The 18090-nt window shown below is 40.1% G+C and overlaps 1 protein-coding gene across 7 annotated transcripts in view; it reads right to left on the bottom strand.

The window, feature by feature from the left end:
- CFAP54 (cilia and flagella associated protein 54) overlaps positions 1–18090 on the bottom strand; it is a 330206-nt gene that overhangs the window by 22187 nt on the left and 289929 nt on the right. For 6 of the 7 annotated variants that reach the window (XM_015094809.4, XM_060413069.1, XM_060413070.1 and 3 more), the window contains 2 exons: positions 16274–16415; positions 5952–6026 (listed from right to left, as the gene is read on the bottom strand). In XM_015094809.4, the coding sequence (XP_014950295.2) occupies positions 5952–6026; positions 16274–16415 (217 nt within the window). Of the gene's footprint in view, positions 1–5951; positions 6027–12937; positions 13238–16273; positions 16416–18090 lie in introns of those variants that run through there. The other variant, XM_027967637.3, reaches the window with a different exon arrangement.

Raw genomic sequence — 18090 nt, 5'->3', positions numbered from 1 at the left:
GCCAGGCTTCAGCAATACGTGAACCGTGAAATCCCTGATGTTCAAGCTGGTTTTAGAAAAGGCAGAGGAACCAGAGATCAAATTGCCAACATCCTCTGGATCATGGGAAAAGCAAGAGAGTTCCAGAAAAACATCTATTTCTGCTTTATTGACTATGCCAAAGCCTTTGACTGTGTGGATCACAATAAACTGTGGAAAATTCTGAAAGAGATGGGAATACCACAGCACCTAACCTGCCTCTTGAGAAATTTGTATGCAGTTCAGGAAGCAACAGTTAGAACTGGATATGGAACAACAGACTGGTTCCAAATAGGAAAAGGAGTGTGTCAAGGCTGTATCTTGTCACCCTGCTTATTTAACTTCTATGCAGAGTACATCATGAGAAACACTGGACTGGAAGAAACACAAGCTGGAATCAAGATTGCCAGGAGAAATATCAATCACCTCAGATATGCAGATGACACCACCCTTATGGCAGAAAGTGAAGAGGAACTAAAAAGCCTCTTGATGAAAGTGAAAGAGGAGAGCGAAAAAGGTGGCTTAAAGCTCAACATTCAGAAAACAAAGATCATGGCATCCGGTCCCATCACTTCATGGGAAATAGATGGGGAAACAGTGGAAACAGTGTCAGACTTTATATTTTGGGGCTCCAAAATCACTGCAGATGGTGATTGCAGCCATGAAATTAAAAGAGGCTTACTCCTTGGAAGAAAAGTTATGACCAATCTAGACAGCATATCCAAAAGCAGAGACATTACTTTGCCAACTAAGGTCCATCTAGTCAAGGCTATGGTTTTCCTGTGGTCTTGTATGGATGTGAGAGCTGGACTGTGAAGAAGGCTGAGCACTGAAGAATTGATGCTTTTGAACTGTGGTGTTGGAGAAGACTCTTGAGAGTCTCTTGGACTGCAAGGAGATCCAATCAGTCCATTCTGAAGGAGATCAACCCTGGTATTTCTTTGGAAGGAATGATGCTAAAGCTGAAACTCCAGTACTTTGGCCACCTCATGCAAAGAGTTGACTCATTGGAAAAGACTGTGATGCTGGGAGGGATTGGGGGTAGGAGGAGAAGGGGATGACCGAGGATGAGATGGCTGGATGGCCTCACGGACTCGATGGACGTGAGTCTGAGTGAACTCCGGGAGATGGTGATGAACAGGGAGGCCTGGCGTGCTGCAATTCATGGGGTCGCAAAGAGTCGGACACAACTGAGCGACTGAACTGAACTGATGCTGTGCTAGTCATTTCAGTCATGTTCGACTCTTTGTGACCCCATAGACGGTAGCCCACAAGGCACCTCTGTACATGAGATTCTCCAGGCAAGAATATGGAGGAAGTTACCATGCCCTCCTCCAGGGGATCTTCCTGACCCAGGGATTGAACGTGCGTCTTTTAGGTTTCCTGTATTGGCAAGCAGGTTCTTTACCACTAGTACCACCTGAGAAACCCCTATTTGCACTAGACTCTACTCCCAATACTAACATACTTTATTTACTTTAATCCTCACAATTGTGAGGCATTATTGGTATTATTATCCCACTTTATATCTGAGAAAACTGAAGCTTAGAGAAGTTGAATAATTTGCCTTGGGTCAAACAAGATCCAAGGCTGGGATTTCAACCCCAGTCTGTCAGGAGCCAAAGCCTGTTAATGTTATAAATCGTGTGTCTTAAAAAATCAATTTTTTTCTGTGACATCCTCCTGCATTGCAGGCAGATTCTTTACCATCTGATTCACCAGGGAAGCCCTTGTAAACCACAGTTTGTACAAAATGAGACTTAATCCTGATTTTTTTAAATTACCAATGGTCTGCTGCAGTAATTCTACACATTTCCACAATAAAAAATTAAGTTCTTCATTTAAAAAAATGGAAAAAGAATGAATGGCCAAATGAAAAAAGCATTAAGCAGATATTAAATTTCAGGTATTGAAAATTAAAGAGAATTTAATTCAGTTCAAGAAACAGTAACCAAGTGATGTCCTGTACAAGGCACCATAAGAATTCATTCAAAGATTGAGATAGCATCGCCCCTGCTCCAGAGAAGCAAAAGCACTAGTGGTAGGGACACAGTGTAATGTTTCAAGACTTACTGAAATGTAATCTCCTAAGTGAAGTCTCCCCTTATCACCTATCTAACCTGCTGACCCATTCTCTGTTACTTTCTATCACAGGGATAAGTGCTCTTTTTCTGTAAAGGGCCAGATAGTAAACGATTTAGGCTTTGTGGGTTATATGGTCTCTGTCAAAACCATTCAGCTCTGCTGTTGTAGTTTGAAAGCAGCTTTAGACCCACTGGTAAACAAATGAACATGGCTGTGTTCCAATAAAACTTTATTTACAAACAGGCAGTTGGCCAAGTAAGTGTGCCAACTGGGCACAGTTTGCCAACCCTGCTCTAACATCTTGCTCTGTTTTTTCCTTCATAGCACTTAACAAAGTGTGGTATTATCTTATTTATTTATTTACTGTTTCCCTCCACAAAATAATAGCAGCTCCAAGAGAGTGGGGTCCTTGTTGCGTGTTCACAGCAGGCTCTCTAGGGTCTATAAAAGAGTTCCTGACACCTAGGCAACTCACTCTATGTATTTGTTGATCAGTTACATGAATAAACACCATTCCACAAAAGGAGAAACTCAGACTGCCAAAAAAATATGAACTATATTTGGCCTTACTATTAATAAATATAAAATAATTGAAAATGTCATTTTTTACTTGTTATGTGTCCAACAGTTAGAAGAACAGAATGACGAGGAGGGGAGGAGGGGTGTAAGGGGGAGGGAGAGAGAGAGCAGAAACAGGAAGAGAACTAGTGTGGATGGGTATGTGGGTAAACTGGGCCTCTCACTACTGCAGATAAGAGAGAAAACTTGTGGCCATTTGCAATTATACACTAAATTGTATATGCCCATTCAAAAAGGGCAAAGGAGTGAACAGACATTTCTCCAAAGATATACAAAAGGGTAATCGGCACATGAAGGATTCTCAATTAAATTAGTTTTAGAGAAATGCAAGTCAAAATCACAATGAGGTACCACTTTACATCCATTAAGATGGCTATTTGCAACAAAGAGAAAATAAGTGTTGGTGAAGAAATGGAGATTTTAGAACCCTCTTGCACTGTTGATGGGAATGTGAAATGATGCAGCTGTTGGGCGTTCCTTAAAAAGTTAAGCACAGAATTACCATATGAGCCACCAATTCCTCTCCTAGGTACGTACCTAGATACGTATACACTCATGTTTATAGTAGCATTTACAAGAGCCAAAAAGTAGAAACACCTCGAATGTTCATCTATCCACAGAGGAGTGGATAAATAAATATGGTATATGCATACAATGGAATATTATTTAGTCTTAAAAAGGAATGCAGTACTGATACATGCTAAAACATGGATGAACTCTGAAAACATTGTGTTAAATGAAATGTGTGTGTTGGTCACTCAGTCACGTCCGACTCTTTGTGGCCCCATGGACTATAGCCCACCAGGCTCCTCTGTCCATGGGATTCTCCAGGCAAAAATACTGAAATGGGTTGTCACTTCCTATTCCAGGGGATCTTTCCATCCCAAGGACTGACCCTGCATCTCTTATGTCTCCTGCATTCGCAGGCAGATTCGCTACCACTAGCGCTACCTGGGAAGTCCAAATGAAGTAAGATAGCCACAAAAAACCAACATTGTATGATTCCATTTATATGTAATATTCAGAACAGGCAAATAGTAGAACAGAGGTTACCAGGAACTTGGGGAGGAGAGGAAATGGGAGTTATTATTTAATGGGTACAAAGTCTCTAATTGGGATGGTGAAAAATCTGTGGAGATGGATAGAGGAGATATTTGCACAACATTTTGAATGTACTTAATGCCACTGATATATACACTTTAGAAATGATTAAAATTATAAATTTTATATTATATATGGTTAACCACAATAAGGAGAAGGCAATGGCACCCCACTCCAGTACTCTTGCCTGGAAAATCCCATGGATGGAGGAGCCTGGTAGGCTGCAGTCCATGGGGTCACTAAGACTCGGACACGACTGAGCGACTTCACTTTCACTTTTCACTTGCATGCATTGGAGAAGGAAATGGCAACCCACTCCAATACTCTTGCCTGGAGAATCCCAGGGACAGGGGAGCCTGGTGGGCTGCCATCTATGGGGTCGCACAGAGTTGGACATGACTGAAGTGACTTAGCAGCAGCAGCAGCAACCACAATAAGATGTATACAGATCTTTCTTGATTTAGGAAGGGGTTGTGAAAAGTGTCCAACTCTTTGTGATGTCCCAATAAATGGGTCAATAAATGGATCTGCAAAGAGATCAAACCAGTCAATCCTAAAGGAAATATGATGCGAAGAGCTGAGTCATTTGAAAAGACCCTGATGCTGGGAAAGATTTGGGGCAGGAGGAGAAGGGGACGACGGAGGATGAGATGGTTGGATGTCATCTCTGACTCAATGGACATGGGTTTTGGTGGACTCCGGGAGTTGGTGATAGACAGGGAGGCCTGGCATGCTGCAGTTCATGGGGTCACAAAGAGTCAGACATGACTGAGTGACTGAACTGAACTGACTGAAAGGAAATCAATCCTGAATATTCGTCGGAAGGACTGATGCTGAAGCTGAAGCTCCAATAGTTTGGCCACCTGATGCGAAGAGCTGACTCATTAGAAAAGACCCTGATGCTGGGAAAGACTGAAGGCAGGAGGGAGAAGGGGATGACAGAGGACGAGTTGGTTGGATAGCACCACTGACTCAATGGAGTTGAGTTGAGCAAACTCCAGGAGCTGGTGAAGGACAGGGAAGCCTGGCGTGCTGCAGTCCATGGGGTTGAAAAGAGTCGGACACGACTGAGCAACTGAACAGAAACAATAAATGGATAAACTCATCGTGGGTTGAAAATATTTCAAGTCAAATATATCTTTAATATACCTAACCTACCAAACATCAGAACTTAGCCTAGCGAACACCTTAAAAGTGCTCAAAACACCTACATTAGCCCACAGTGGGACACAGTCATCTAAAACAAAGTCAACTTTACAATAAAGTGTTGAGTAGCCCATGCATACTTATTATGCAAATTTATTGCATACTGTACTGAAAGTTAAAAACAGAATGGTTGTTACATGTGTGGATTGTTTCCTCTTGGGATCAGGTGGTTGATGGGAGCTGTGGCTCACTGCTGTTGCCCAGCATTACAAGTATCAGACTGCATATCACTAGCCTGGGAAAAGTTCAAAATTCAAAATTCAAAGTACAGGTTCTACTGAATAGGTATTGCTTTCACAATATTGTAAAGTTAAAAAATCATAAGTTGAATGACTGTAAATCAGGGACCATGGGTATATGCTTTTTACTCCAAAATCCTATTCCTAACAATTAACTTGGAGGATGGGTAATGCAGAAGGGTGAAATAAGCATGTACTAGAATCCATCAACTTCAAGATCCATGAATAAAGATCTAATTATATAAATAAAGCCTGACATGACAATACACAAAAGAAACTATTATGTAGGCATTAAATTGAACAGGGCAGACTTTTCACAAAAAATATCTCCGTTAACACTATTGCTGAATTAAAAAAATACAAGTTCAAAAATGTGTGTGCAGAATGATCCCACTGATGTAAAAATTCTGAAGTCTAATTATATATGAAAAATATGTAAGATATTCTCTAAAATGTTAATAGTGGTTATTATCTGAATGGAGGGTTTGAGATGATTTTAAGATTATCCTCTTCACAATTTTCTGTACTAATTTATTTTCTAACAAAAAATATGTCTAACCAAAATAACATGCTGTTATAAACTCATGTTTATCACTTTTTTCACATTAATTAAGGAGGGTTAGGCCCTTGATACTTTCATAATAGATGTTTTCTGCATTTCCATTTCCATAGCAACAACATACTTGTGAGAGAATCAGATATAGTTTTAAAAGAGATACATACCTCAGATAGTGGAGTTGCCATCTCATCACCCAAAAACAAAGATACTATTTCATTGCAACAGACAATAATCATGTTCTAGAAATAAAAGACAATATAGTGAGGTTGATCTTATTGGTAAAATACTGGGTATTTTAGTTACAAATTATTAGTTTCATTTGTCTTTTGCTACATCATTCAATAATCCTAATTCCCAGGATGAAATTTAGAGGTATTCAGAGGTTACAATCTTTAAAGTAATTACAGTTACTTGAAAAGGTACAGAATAGCCACAAAATATAAGATTTAATGATGAATAATAAATTATTTTAGGATTTTTTTTCCTGCAAATTCACCATTAAAATTCATATGTTACAGAAGAACAGGTAAAGGAATTTACACCAAAATAAGATTTTGGAAGACCACTTTTTTTCTGAGAAGACAGCCCTGGAATAAAGAGGGTTAGATCTCAGGAAGGGTTTAAGAAAAGATGAACAGTTGGGAATTGACAAAAAAAAAAAAAAAAAAAAACTGGAAAGATTAAATGAAGGGGAAGAGTAGTGGCATGTAGGATCTTTCAGCTGTGGCAGGTGAACTGTTAGTTGCGAAGTCCTGTGTGCTGCAACTAAGACCTGGCAAGGACAAATAAATAAGTATTTTTTAAAAAGAGGAGGAATCAACCTGCCTATCTTCAGGCTCTACTACAAAGCCACAGTCATCAAGACAGTATGGTACTGGCACAAAGACAGAAATAGAATAGATCAATGGAACAAAATAGAAAGCCCAGAGATAAATCCACACACCTATGGACACCTTCTTATCTTCAACAAAGGAGGCAACAATATACAATGGATTAAAGACAATCTCTTTAACAAGTGGTGCTGGGAAAACTGGTCAACCACTTGTAAAAGAATGAAACTAGATCACTTTCTAACACCATACACAAAAATAAACTCAAAATAAAACAAATAAACTCAAACTTAAAGATCTAAACATAAGACCAGAAACTATAAAACTCCTAGGGGAGAACATAGGCAAAACACTCTCCGACATAAATCACAGCAGGATCCTCTATGACCCACCTCCCAGAATACTGGAAATAAAAGCAAAATAAACAAATGGGACCTAATTAAAATTAAAAGCTTTTGCATAACAAAGGAAACTGTAAGCAAGGTGAAAAGACAGCCTTCGGAATGGGAGAAAATAATAGCAAATGAAGCAACTGACAAACAATCAATCTCAAAAATATACAAGCAACTCCTGCAGCTCATTCCAGAAAAATAAACGACCCAATCAAAAAATGGGCCAAAGAACTAAATAGACATTTCTCCAAAGAAGACATACAGATGGCTAACAAACACATGAAAAGATGCTCAACATCACTCATTATCAGAGATATGCAAATCAAAACCACAATGAGGTACCATTTCACACCAGTCAGAATGGCTGTGATCCAAAAGTCTACAAGCAATAAATGCTGGAGAGGGTGTGGAGAAAAGGGAACCCTCCTACACTGTTGGTAGGAATGCAAACTAGTACAGTCACTATGGAGAACAGTGTGGAGATTCCTTAAAAAACTGGAAATAGAATTGCCTTATGACCCAGCAATCCCACTTCTGGGCATACACACCAAGGAAAGCAGAATAGAAAGACACACATGTACCCCAATGTTCATCGCAGCACTGTTTATAATAGCCAGGACATGGAAGCAACCTAGATAGATGTCCATCAGTGGATGAATGGATAAGAAAGCTGTGGTACATATACACAATGGAGTATTATTCAGCTATTAAAAAGAATACATTTGAATCAGTTCTAATGAGGTGGATGAAACTGGGGTCGATTATACAGAGTGAAGTAAGCCAGAAAGAAAAACACCAATACAGTATACTAACACATATATATGGAATTTAGAATTTAGCAAAAGAGACACAGATGTATAGAACAGTCTTTTGGACTCTGTGGGAGAGGGTGAGGGTGGGATGATTTGGGAAAATGGCATTGAAACATGTATAATATCATATAAGAAGTGAATCACCAGTCTAGGTTCGATGCAGGATACAGGATGCTTGGGGCTTTCTGGGATGACCCAGAGAGACAGTATGGGGAGGGAGGTGGGAGGGAGGTTCAGGATTGGGAACACATGTACATCCATGGCAGATTTATATTGATGTATGGCAAAACCAATACAGTATTGTAAAGTAAAATAAAGTAAAAAAAAATTTTTTAAGTGACAAAAAGAAAAAAAGAGGAGGAGTCAGTATCATCCTCAGTCCATTGCTGAGAACACTGCTGCGGCCCCACTGTATGGCCACAGCTGTGTTTCTGAGTGGACACTGGACCCAAGAGAGATCAACCTGTAAGCAGGGTTGAACCAATCAGATACTCCACCATTGTGATTTTACATAAGGAAAGACAACAGAAGAGAGCTGTCAGCAGTACTGGCTGTATGAGCTGAGAGGTCCCAACAGGTGTTGGAAAAGGCAGCCCATGGACTAGATGCATAATGAGTAAGAGGAGGAAACAGAGATAAAGGAGAACTTATGCCCCTGTGGGTCCATGTGCACTCTTGGCTCCTGACTCTCCAAGTTTCATTTTCTGTGGGGTCTGCTGTGTTTTGTCCCTGGTCCTTGGTTATGCAAGAGCTTACTGACCATGCCCTGCCAAACACTGCCTCCTTACCAAACCTATTTAATTTGGGTTAGTGTAAGTACTGATAGTTTTTCTTTATTTACAACTAAAGGAGTCATGATTATAAGACTGTCAGAGATAAACTATGCTTATCTCACAGTGTTGCTCACATCTTTCAACAATTTGCTTTTATTTCAGTAGTATTAGTACGTACATGTGCTAACATCCAGAAATATGAAAATGATCAAAGTGTATTCAGTTTTAAATTAACACTCACCAAGGCTGGCTAAAAGCCTTAAGATAAAGAAACAATTGAACTCAAGTTTTAACAAATGCAGGAACATAGAAAAGATCAAAATTTGGAGTTCCAAAGCTATAGCTAATTCTATTCACTTTAACAAATATATCTGAGGCATTCTACTCGGCACTGTGGAACACAAAGATAAAGAAACAGACCCTGTCCTCACAAAGTATATAAGAGCTGAAAAAAAAAATAGATTCATACTTGACTAAATAATATGCCAAGTAGAGCATGGTCAGAACATGAGTAGCTATGACATGTTATAAGAGCCTAGAGATGGGAGAGAGAGTAATATGTATATGGAACAGGGAATATTTCCTGGAGAAAGGGAATTGAGACATGAGAAAGTAGTAGCTGGCAAAGGATGGGAACAAGGATGGAGGGAGCCATGTAAGCAATGTAACAGCAGATACTTGGAACATAAAGAGCCTGGTATGGTCTTTACCACAGAGGTGTATTGGAAGCTTGGTGATAAGAGTGGTGAGGAATAAGACTGAGATGTATACTTATATCAGGACGTGTGCTGCTGCTGCTGTTAGGTCACTTCAGTCATGTCCAACTCTGTACAACCCCAAAGACAGCAGCCCACCAGGCTCCCCCATCCCTGGGATTCTCCAGGCAAGAGTACTGGAGTGGGTTGCCATTGCCTTCTCCAAATAGGACATGTAAATGTAAGGAATTTGGATTTGTTGCTTAGGAAATTGAGAGGCACTGGACTGAGGGGATGATGACTGCTTTAAGAAAATATTAATAACTCTGGCCATCTGGCCACTGTCTAAAGGTTAGCTAGACTAGGAAGAGATAAGAGAAAGAAATTGGGCAGGAAGTGATCGTGACCAGAAGTAGGGCAGCATTCATGGGACCAGAAAGGATGGAAGGCAGCAGGACAGCCAGCACTCATCGGGGGTCACCAGCTCTCTGTGGTGAACTTTGCAGTCTAGTCCCCTTTACCAGATGGGGCAACACACATCCTGGAGTGCGTTCTTACATATTCTTATTTGTCCCTATTTCTATGTTTCTAATTGAGTTCTTAGAACTGGTTAAAGTATGTTTTCTTTCTATACAAAAGGTTGCAATAATAGCTGTGATGGGCCGCTGTCATGATTTCATCAAGAGCTATCAAGCAAAATGACACTGTCTGTATCCACTAAACATTTCACATAACAGATGGAGACACCATGTTTCCTGATAAATGCCTTCCATGGTCTGTCTCAACACAGAGTGAACAGAAATTTTGCCTCAACAACATTCTATTTCTTTGGTGTTATTTCAGGTAGACCACGTACACATGTCGGACACTGGCTGATTCGCTGTTGGGCTGTGAGGGACCTCCTGTGACCTTTCTGCCTAGAAATGAAGACAAGGGAAGCACTAAGCTCATCAATTCCTGGGAAGGCTGCCAGAGGGATGCTGCAGTTGGCAAGGGGGGCTGGGAGGGCACAGACAGTCTCTTGCTCAATATTTGCCATTTCCCCCTTAAGAAGGAGCATCTGTTGATTCTATGAATGGTGGGCCTCTGAGTTATTACAAAACTAACAGAGCCAACATTTTGACTTTGAAATTCTCATGGGCATTCACCAGTTTTAGGAAAAAGACAAAACATTCTGAATTGCTTTCCATCCTCCAAACTCTTGCTTTCCACATCCCTCCTCCACATGCCATCAGGGTTATCCTGGCAAATCTCAGGGTGGGCATGGGATCCTCTTCTGGGTGCTGCCCCCACTGTCTCCAACCCCCCACGCCTCACCCAGCCCTGCTTTCCCAGGGTCCTACACTCACCCTGCACCCCTGACACCCTGATATAACGTCCAGCTCCATGACTTCACATCTCATCTCCTGCTGGATCCTTGGTCAGGAGTAGGTGCTCTTCATAGGTCTCCAGTGAGAAGTTTCATGAGCAACTACTGAAGAGGCACTGTGTCAGTTACTGGGCGAGGTATTGAACTTTGAAAGACAAAGCTGACCCCCGAGCAAAGGAATTCAAAGTCAAGAGATAGGAAGAGACACAGAAAGAGAGAATGGCCAAAACAATATACAATAGTAAGGGGGCACAGGGTATTTGGGGGTGCAAAGAAACATGGTCTTTATTTCAGTCTACAGGCTAACAGAATGCTGCCTGAGCTACTGGAGCAAGGATCAAGTCTAGTTCAGCTTTCTCTTTTCACACACACACACACACACACACACACACACACACACACACCTATGTGAATGAGATTTGTTTAAATGATAAATTAGAATAGTTGCCATCAACAGTCCCCCCTTTGAGAAGGAAGGATTCTAGCAACCTTGCCCTTTTGTGTAAGTGTAGCAGCCAGAATGGAGGAAACAGGACAACGGGAAGGTGTCAGAGAGACAAGGCGACCTCAGTAATCAAGAGCTGAGCCAGAATGGGAAGCTGAGAGGAGACAAAACACTCCATGCAGACTGAGCTGGAGGGAGTACATGTGCAGTTGCTCAGGCATGTCCAGCCCTTTGCAACCCTGTGGACTGTAGCCAGGCTCCCCTGTTCATATTTTCCAGGCAAGAATACTGGAGTGGGTTGCCATTTCCTACTCCAGGGATCTTCCCGAACCAGGGAGTGAACCCACATTTCTTCCATCTCCAGCATTAGCAGGTGGATTCTTTACCACTAGCACCACCTGGGCTGGAGGGAAAGGTTCAGAGGTTAGAGAGCAGCCATGGAAGCCAGGGAAGCCAAAGAACAAGGCAGTTGGGAAAAGGAGATTTAAAAGAAGATATGCTGTATATGATGAAGGGATTCCCTCTCGGATGTCCTTATGAGAGGCTCCATAAAGATTTAGATGTATTTTCAACTGTTTTCAAGATTAAATTTATGTTTCTTTGAATGCCAGACTTTTCTTGCTAAAGGCCACCAGGCAGCTGGGCTCATTATGAACAACATCTGGGTACCTATGACCATACTCAGCCAGTGATTAAGCTCCTCCTGACAGGGACTTAATTGTACTGATTTCAGTATGTTCTTATCCCCTCAAGCCTAGAAAATTTTTGCACATACCAGTCTCTCAAAAATAATGTGTTAATTCATGCTAATGCTTAATTGTATTTTGTTCTATGTTTTCACAGTACTTTGATATTTGGGATATGTTAACTAACTTTAATTGCCTTATACAATCGGGTGTCCCACACATGTTTACAAAACTCATTTTAGATGACCTGGTAAATATATTTTAGGCTTTTGGTATCACTATTTTGTTATCATTCCAAAAAGGTGTTTCTGTCTTAAAATCAGAATGGTTTGTATCTTTCCTATGCTTTAAAGCACTTGATATGCCCTGAAGATACCCCATAAAGTGAAGAATGACAGGTTAAAATAACCCAATGATTCAGAGCCAGTGTTGTTCATTTTGGAAGAAGGACATGTTTTCAAGCCAGAAGTGACTGGAACACCTGTTCTGTAGCCCTCCCAAAACATCTTAAATTAATATCTGTGTTCTCAAGTTTTTGGCTTATTCCAGACCATAGGGATTTGGAGGGGAAAAAAGAAAAAAAAAAAAAAAAAGAAGGGAATGAGAAACATAACAAGATTCACTACCTCCCATATCAACAAGATTCACTACCTCCCATATCAACCAAAGGCACATTTTCTGAACCTTTATGTTTAACAACCCACCAAAAATCTATACTGTGATAGAAGTAAATAGATTATAGAGGTTATGAAATCCTGTCCAATTTCAAACCAGAATCGATCTCTTCAAGTGTCCTAGTTAAATTCTAATTAGCTCCAAGTGAAGGTTGTCATGACAACGAACCAGCAGATTCTAGTCAATGGAATTTATTTGGTATAACCCAGAACCTAGGTGCTTTTGTCCCTTACATGTTGGTTAGTATATTGGAAAAAATAAAATGTTATATTTCACAACTTTCAAATGTTGTGAATTAATTTGTTTGCTAATTCACCTACACTAAAAGTATGAGTTTTTTCCTCACTTTGTGACATTCCTGCATATATAAACGCCTACCAGAACTGGAACACATCTCAAAATGCCCTAGTTAAAGCTGAAGAGACATTTTCAAGTTGGAGAATAAAACAAACTCAAAAACATAGACGAGAACATCAGGACTGAAAGGAGTTTATTCTTCTCAAGAACTGAGCCACTCATATATATCACTCTAGTCAGGACATGAAAGCAAGATGCAAAACTTGACTCAGGCAAGGTGGGTCATCTGGATTCTCCCCTCTGCCTGCCAAATGCCCCCACTTTCCCTGTTTATTCCTAAGTTGTTTGTATTCATAGTCAACTTCTTGACTCAGGAGCTGGGCTCATGGGGATGAGCTTGATACTGCCATCTGACTCTCAGGGAAATTCTGATGACTCATTCTTAGCAAGCAGCCATCTCTTCATCTCAGTGGTATCTGAGTGAAAAGATCATGGTTAGAGACAAGGAGAAAACTAGTCCCAGAGAAGATTAGGTGACTAACCCTTGGTAGTAAAGCTGAGTGGCAGAGCACAACCTAGAATGCTTACTCTTATGGATACTCAATCTCCTGTCTCAGACAATGTCAGCTGAGAAGACAAATGGGTTCAGGAGAAACACAATCACTTTCCTTTTAGGAACTATATAATAAGGGATTCAAGGACAATTTCAGCAGAGAGTAGTCTAGGTTATGGCTCAGGGACAGCAACCTGTTAAGTTTGGTCCATGACTAAAAAACTATGATTGTAAGAGATTTGTGAAAGAAGTTTAAAAATGAGTTCTTGAAAACAGATGTGAAAGGGCAACAATGCACTTCAGGAAAAGAATTACATATATGAATCTCATGAGCTTGAGGTATCTGATCTACCAGGAGATTTATTGTAATTTCTCAGGATAGTATTGCTATCGTTAAACACCTCGTAATTTGTGTCATAACATTCGAGGACCTGTAAAGGATGTGCAACTAAAATTCTAAGCCATCAATTCTATGATGAATGTAGGCACAGAGCACAGGTGATACAAACTCTGGAAAGTTGTTTCTTTGCAAAGACTAACTGTTCTTGCCTGATAATCCTCTTAAGCTGGACTGGTGCTGTCACAACAGGGAAAAATGCACTCATTCACTTCAGTGGTAAATTTAGACTGAAAAACACCCACATGTATATTCCAAAGATCAGGAGAGTTGCTAGATTTTGCACTTTCCCATAATTGGTGTGAAGATGAGGTAAACAAGAAAACAAAGTGAGCTGATACCAATATTACTCTCTAAGAATTAAAAATGTTTTCTTATTGGTAACCAATTAAATATCAAATAGCAAAAAGTAATTAAAAAAAAAAGAGTCAGCAGTTCAAAAATAAACAAAAGATCCTAAAAGCTAACAAAGAAGTCAAACAGATATGTGACCCAAGTGGCTGGGAATTCAAACAGAAAAGCAGCAGAGGGAGGTCCCAGAATTAGAGTTGTGCTACCGGCACTGGGGGTGACCAGTCCTTAACCAGAGTCAGAGAGGGGCCTCCAGGAAGGGAAAGAAGAGTTGAGACATAAGTATTTATGCTTAGGTAAAAAAGTTTATGGATGAACATGACAGATCTTATGTAATGATCAGAGAGAAGCTAAAAAGAAAAACATAGAGGAAAAATCAAACCTTCTATAGGAAAGGAAAATAACCACAGTACCCACTAAACTGTGAATACTGTTTAGAGGGTTATAATAATGTAAACACTGAATGATGGCTTAATTAAATTCTGTGATATAACAGTATTTAGAAAGGAAGGGGAAAGAAACAGTTGAGAAGTATAAGGGATTCAAGTCCTTACACATCATAGTAAAATCAATAGATACTATATGGAATTGATACATCAAGGGAGAAAACTAATTATTTTTGGCTCTCATTAGCATTATTCATCAACTATTCTGGCTTTCCTCTTGCCAAGTTGGTAGCAGAATTGTTGGCATGGCTTGTGAATTATTCATCCAATGACATGTGAGAGGAAGTGACATGATGTAAACCTGCAGAGCCAGGCTATGATGTGTTCCCTTTCTTCGCCACAGCCCAGTGCCTGGAGATGCTCCAGAGAATGGATGTTCTGCCAGCCTGGAGGCTGGTGTGAGGAGCCATGGAGCCCAGTGGACTCACTTGGATTTGAAGTTGTATTGGTTGCCTTTTTTTTTTGCAACTGATTCTGCAAATTATTTATAGACTTGGAACTAAATAACAAAAGGAACAGCTGAAAGAGTTGCAAGTGGACTGCTTGCAGGACTGCAAGCTGTGTACATGTTGGGCAGGAAACTGTCCTTTTTCATTTTAAACCTTGTCCATCTATTTTTTTTTTCAAAAAAATTTGCTGTAGTAACTAGGGAACATATATCTCAAGAAACTGGATGAATGTACAAATGGAAATTCAAAGAGCAAGTGGTTAGGGGAGGACACACATTCTCTGCTTCTCTCATTTTTCCATAGAGGATTAGGAACTTCCACTCCACTCCTGAGAAGGAGGGACACTTGTAGCTTCTTTCAGACCTAGCCAGGAGAGCAGAGTCACTTATTTGATTGATGAGTCTGAGAAAAGCAACAGAGTGCGCTAGGCTCAGTCCCATCAAGGCAATCTTTGCTTACATTTTTGGAGGCACCCTGCCTACAGGACTATTATTCTCTGCTCCTCCATGTGGTCAGCCTTCCAGGGGCAGGAGGGGAGTGGTGGAAATCCGATGGTCACACAAGTATGCTAGATAACTAAGTCTGGCTAATTCAGGGGTGGAATGGTAATAAGCTTATTTAGCCATAGATCCAGTGCCATGTTTGCTAATCAGTTTTATCAACAACAATGCTGATGTTTTGACATCTCCATATACAGTATCCATTTCCTGCGTCGCATTTTTCAATGGGTTTAGAACAAAGTAGGAATAGAAGAGAAATAACCCTTTCCTCCAAAACATGAACATCAGTCATCACAAAACCACTCAACTCTGTAATCAGATGAGTAACACATAACGTTAATATAATATGGCTTTTTTTTTTCTGGTTAGAAAAATACAGATGTGCAGAAAATGTCTGAAAGATATATGCTTATCTATATTTTCTAATTTTTCTTCACATATTATTTACATAATAAAAATGCTCAAATATTAGAGTGAGAAATTAAAAGTAACATTATAAAGCTATAGAGCATTGTTCCTTAGGAGCCATGGTGATATCTGAATAATTTCTCTTGGTTGGCTTTGTTTTCATTACCATCTGATTCTTAGTATTAGAAGAGCTTTGAAGAAAACATTACTTATGTGTCCAAAAGTTGGGTCATATTTGGTTCTCTAAGTAGAGAAAGTAAAGGCCAGAAGAACCACATGATCTATGTTTAGTTACATAGATAGTGTTAAGTTATCTATGTTTAGTTCTGCTCTGACAAAGTAAAAAATAATAAAAATGATTATGGATAACGGCATCCATCCTGCAATATAATTTTCCATTTAACTTACTTCCATTTCTGTATCAATGGATTTCTCCTCTGTTTCCTCTACTTCACGTAAATTTTCATTTGAAGTAACTTTAGGAGTTGTTGGCAATGATATTTCAGCAATTTGCGTAAGATTAGATAGTTTCTCATGAACTGAAATAACTCTAAAAATAATAAACACGTAAGCATTTTATTTTAAGAGAAAGGCATTCATTTATTCCCAGAATCAATAATATGTGTAAAAGAAATCCTTAGTTATTTAACACTTAGATTTCTGGCAACCGCCTCCCCAAGCATCACTCATTCAATTATTCCTTCATTCAAGAGACATGAGCCAAGAGATGTGATTCTTATCTGTATGATGTTTATGATTTAGTTATACACTCAGTCAGATTTATAATTACAAACTGGCAAAGGCATAATAGAGATTCCCTGGAGGAGGAAATGGCAACCACTCCAGTATTCTTGCCTGGAAAATTCCATGGACAGAGGAACCTGGTGGGCTATAGTCCATGGGGTTGCAAGGAAATGGGTACGACTAAGCACAGCAGCACAAGCACAAAGGCATAGTGAGGAAAGAAATGTAGACAGCCAAAATATTGCTTAAGATGAAAACAAAGGAAATAAATATCTACATGGGCAAAGAAACACCAGGTAGTGACAAAAGATCCACTCCTGCTTAAACTCAGTACCATCTCCAATTGGCTGGCTGGTCTGAAGCTCAGAATTAGGAGAAGTCAGCCATGGCTCTAAGAGACCAATCAAGGAGCCCACACAGGGACATGTACCATGTGGGGAGTGGGGAGAAGAATCAAGAAAGAAGGAAAAGTAAAAGCCGAGGGAGAGGGCAGAGGACACAGTGGTAATTACACTGAGGCCAGAAAGCTTCTGGAGTCACAGTCCAGTGACTTGTGGAGGTGCTGAAGGCAGGCGTTAACTGAATGAGGTCAGAAGCTGGAAAAGCAATGACAGTGAAAGGAAGCAAACAGCCACCTGGAGGGCTCCTGGTGACTCTAGGATCCAGGCATGCAGAGAACAGGTATGTGCATAAATGTGCATGGATCCACAGGTCTCGATCCAGGGGTGGAGGGAAATTTTTATGTAAAAGAAGTAGATGATGCAAAAAAACAAAATGACATCAGGAACAAATGCAGGAACATCGATTCCCCAGTGTTCCACAGCATCCTCTTACTTTGCCTTCTAAAGGATGGTTAACAAGAGCAGATCCCTGTAGACTGCCCTTGTCTTGACCGGCCCATAGAAACACAAGGAACTCTACCCTGGGTGAGAGAAATAGTCTATTTTCACTGTATCACCAAGGGATGAATCAGATGAACATTTGTCAGTTACCTTCCCCGATAAGAGCCTCAGTGACAGGGGTGTGTCCCTAACTGTAGTCACCCTACTGTTGATCATAAACACCCCAAAATGAAGAGCGTTTTGTAGTTTAAAAAAAAGAATCCTGTCAGTTTCATTATATTCTGTTCTGCAGAAATTATAATCTTCTTCATCATGCAGTTCTAAAAAATAAATCCTGCTATGTTTTGGATGCACAAGGTAAGAGCAGAATTGGGCATGACTTAGTGGCCTGAACAACAACAAAGGCAGGAGCATGATTTCCCACTGTTGTGGCTTAATGGTGCTGGTATAGTCTTATGTCTAAGATTTTCTGCCATTTCACTGGAAAATAAACAAAAAACAGAAAAGAAAGTTGACTGAATAACTGAAAGTATGCCAGCTCTTGAAACATCTCTTGTTTTATTCCCTTTCATGGTGAGGCCAGGAAGTCTTTGCACATGGAAATCAGGAAGTAGGAACCAGACTCTCCTCGGAAGGATG

This window comes from Ovis aries, chromosome 3, assembly GCF_016772045.2.
Source record: "Ovis aries strain OAR_USU_Benz2616 breed Rambouillet chromosome 3, ARS-UI_Ramb_v3.0, whole genome shotgun sequence".
Classification (NCBI taxonomy): Eukaryota; Metazoa; Chordata; class Mammalia; order Artiodactyla; family Bovidae; genus Ovis; species Ovis aries.
The sequence above is the reverse complement of the archived record's forward strand: the minus strand, read 5'-3'. Positions and strand labels throughout refer to the sequence as shown.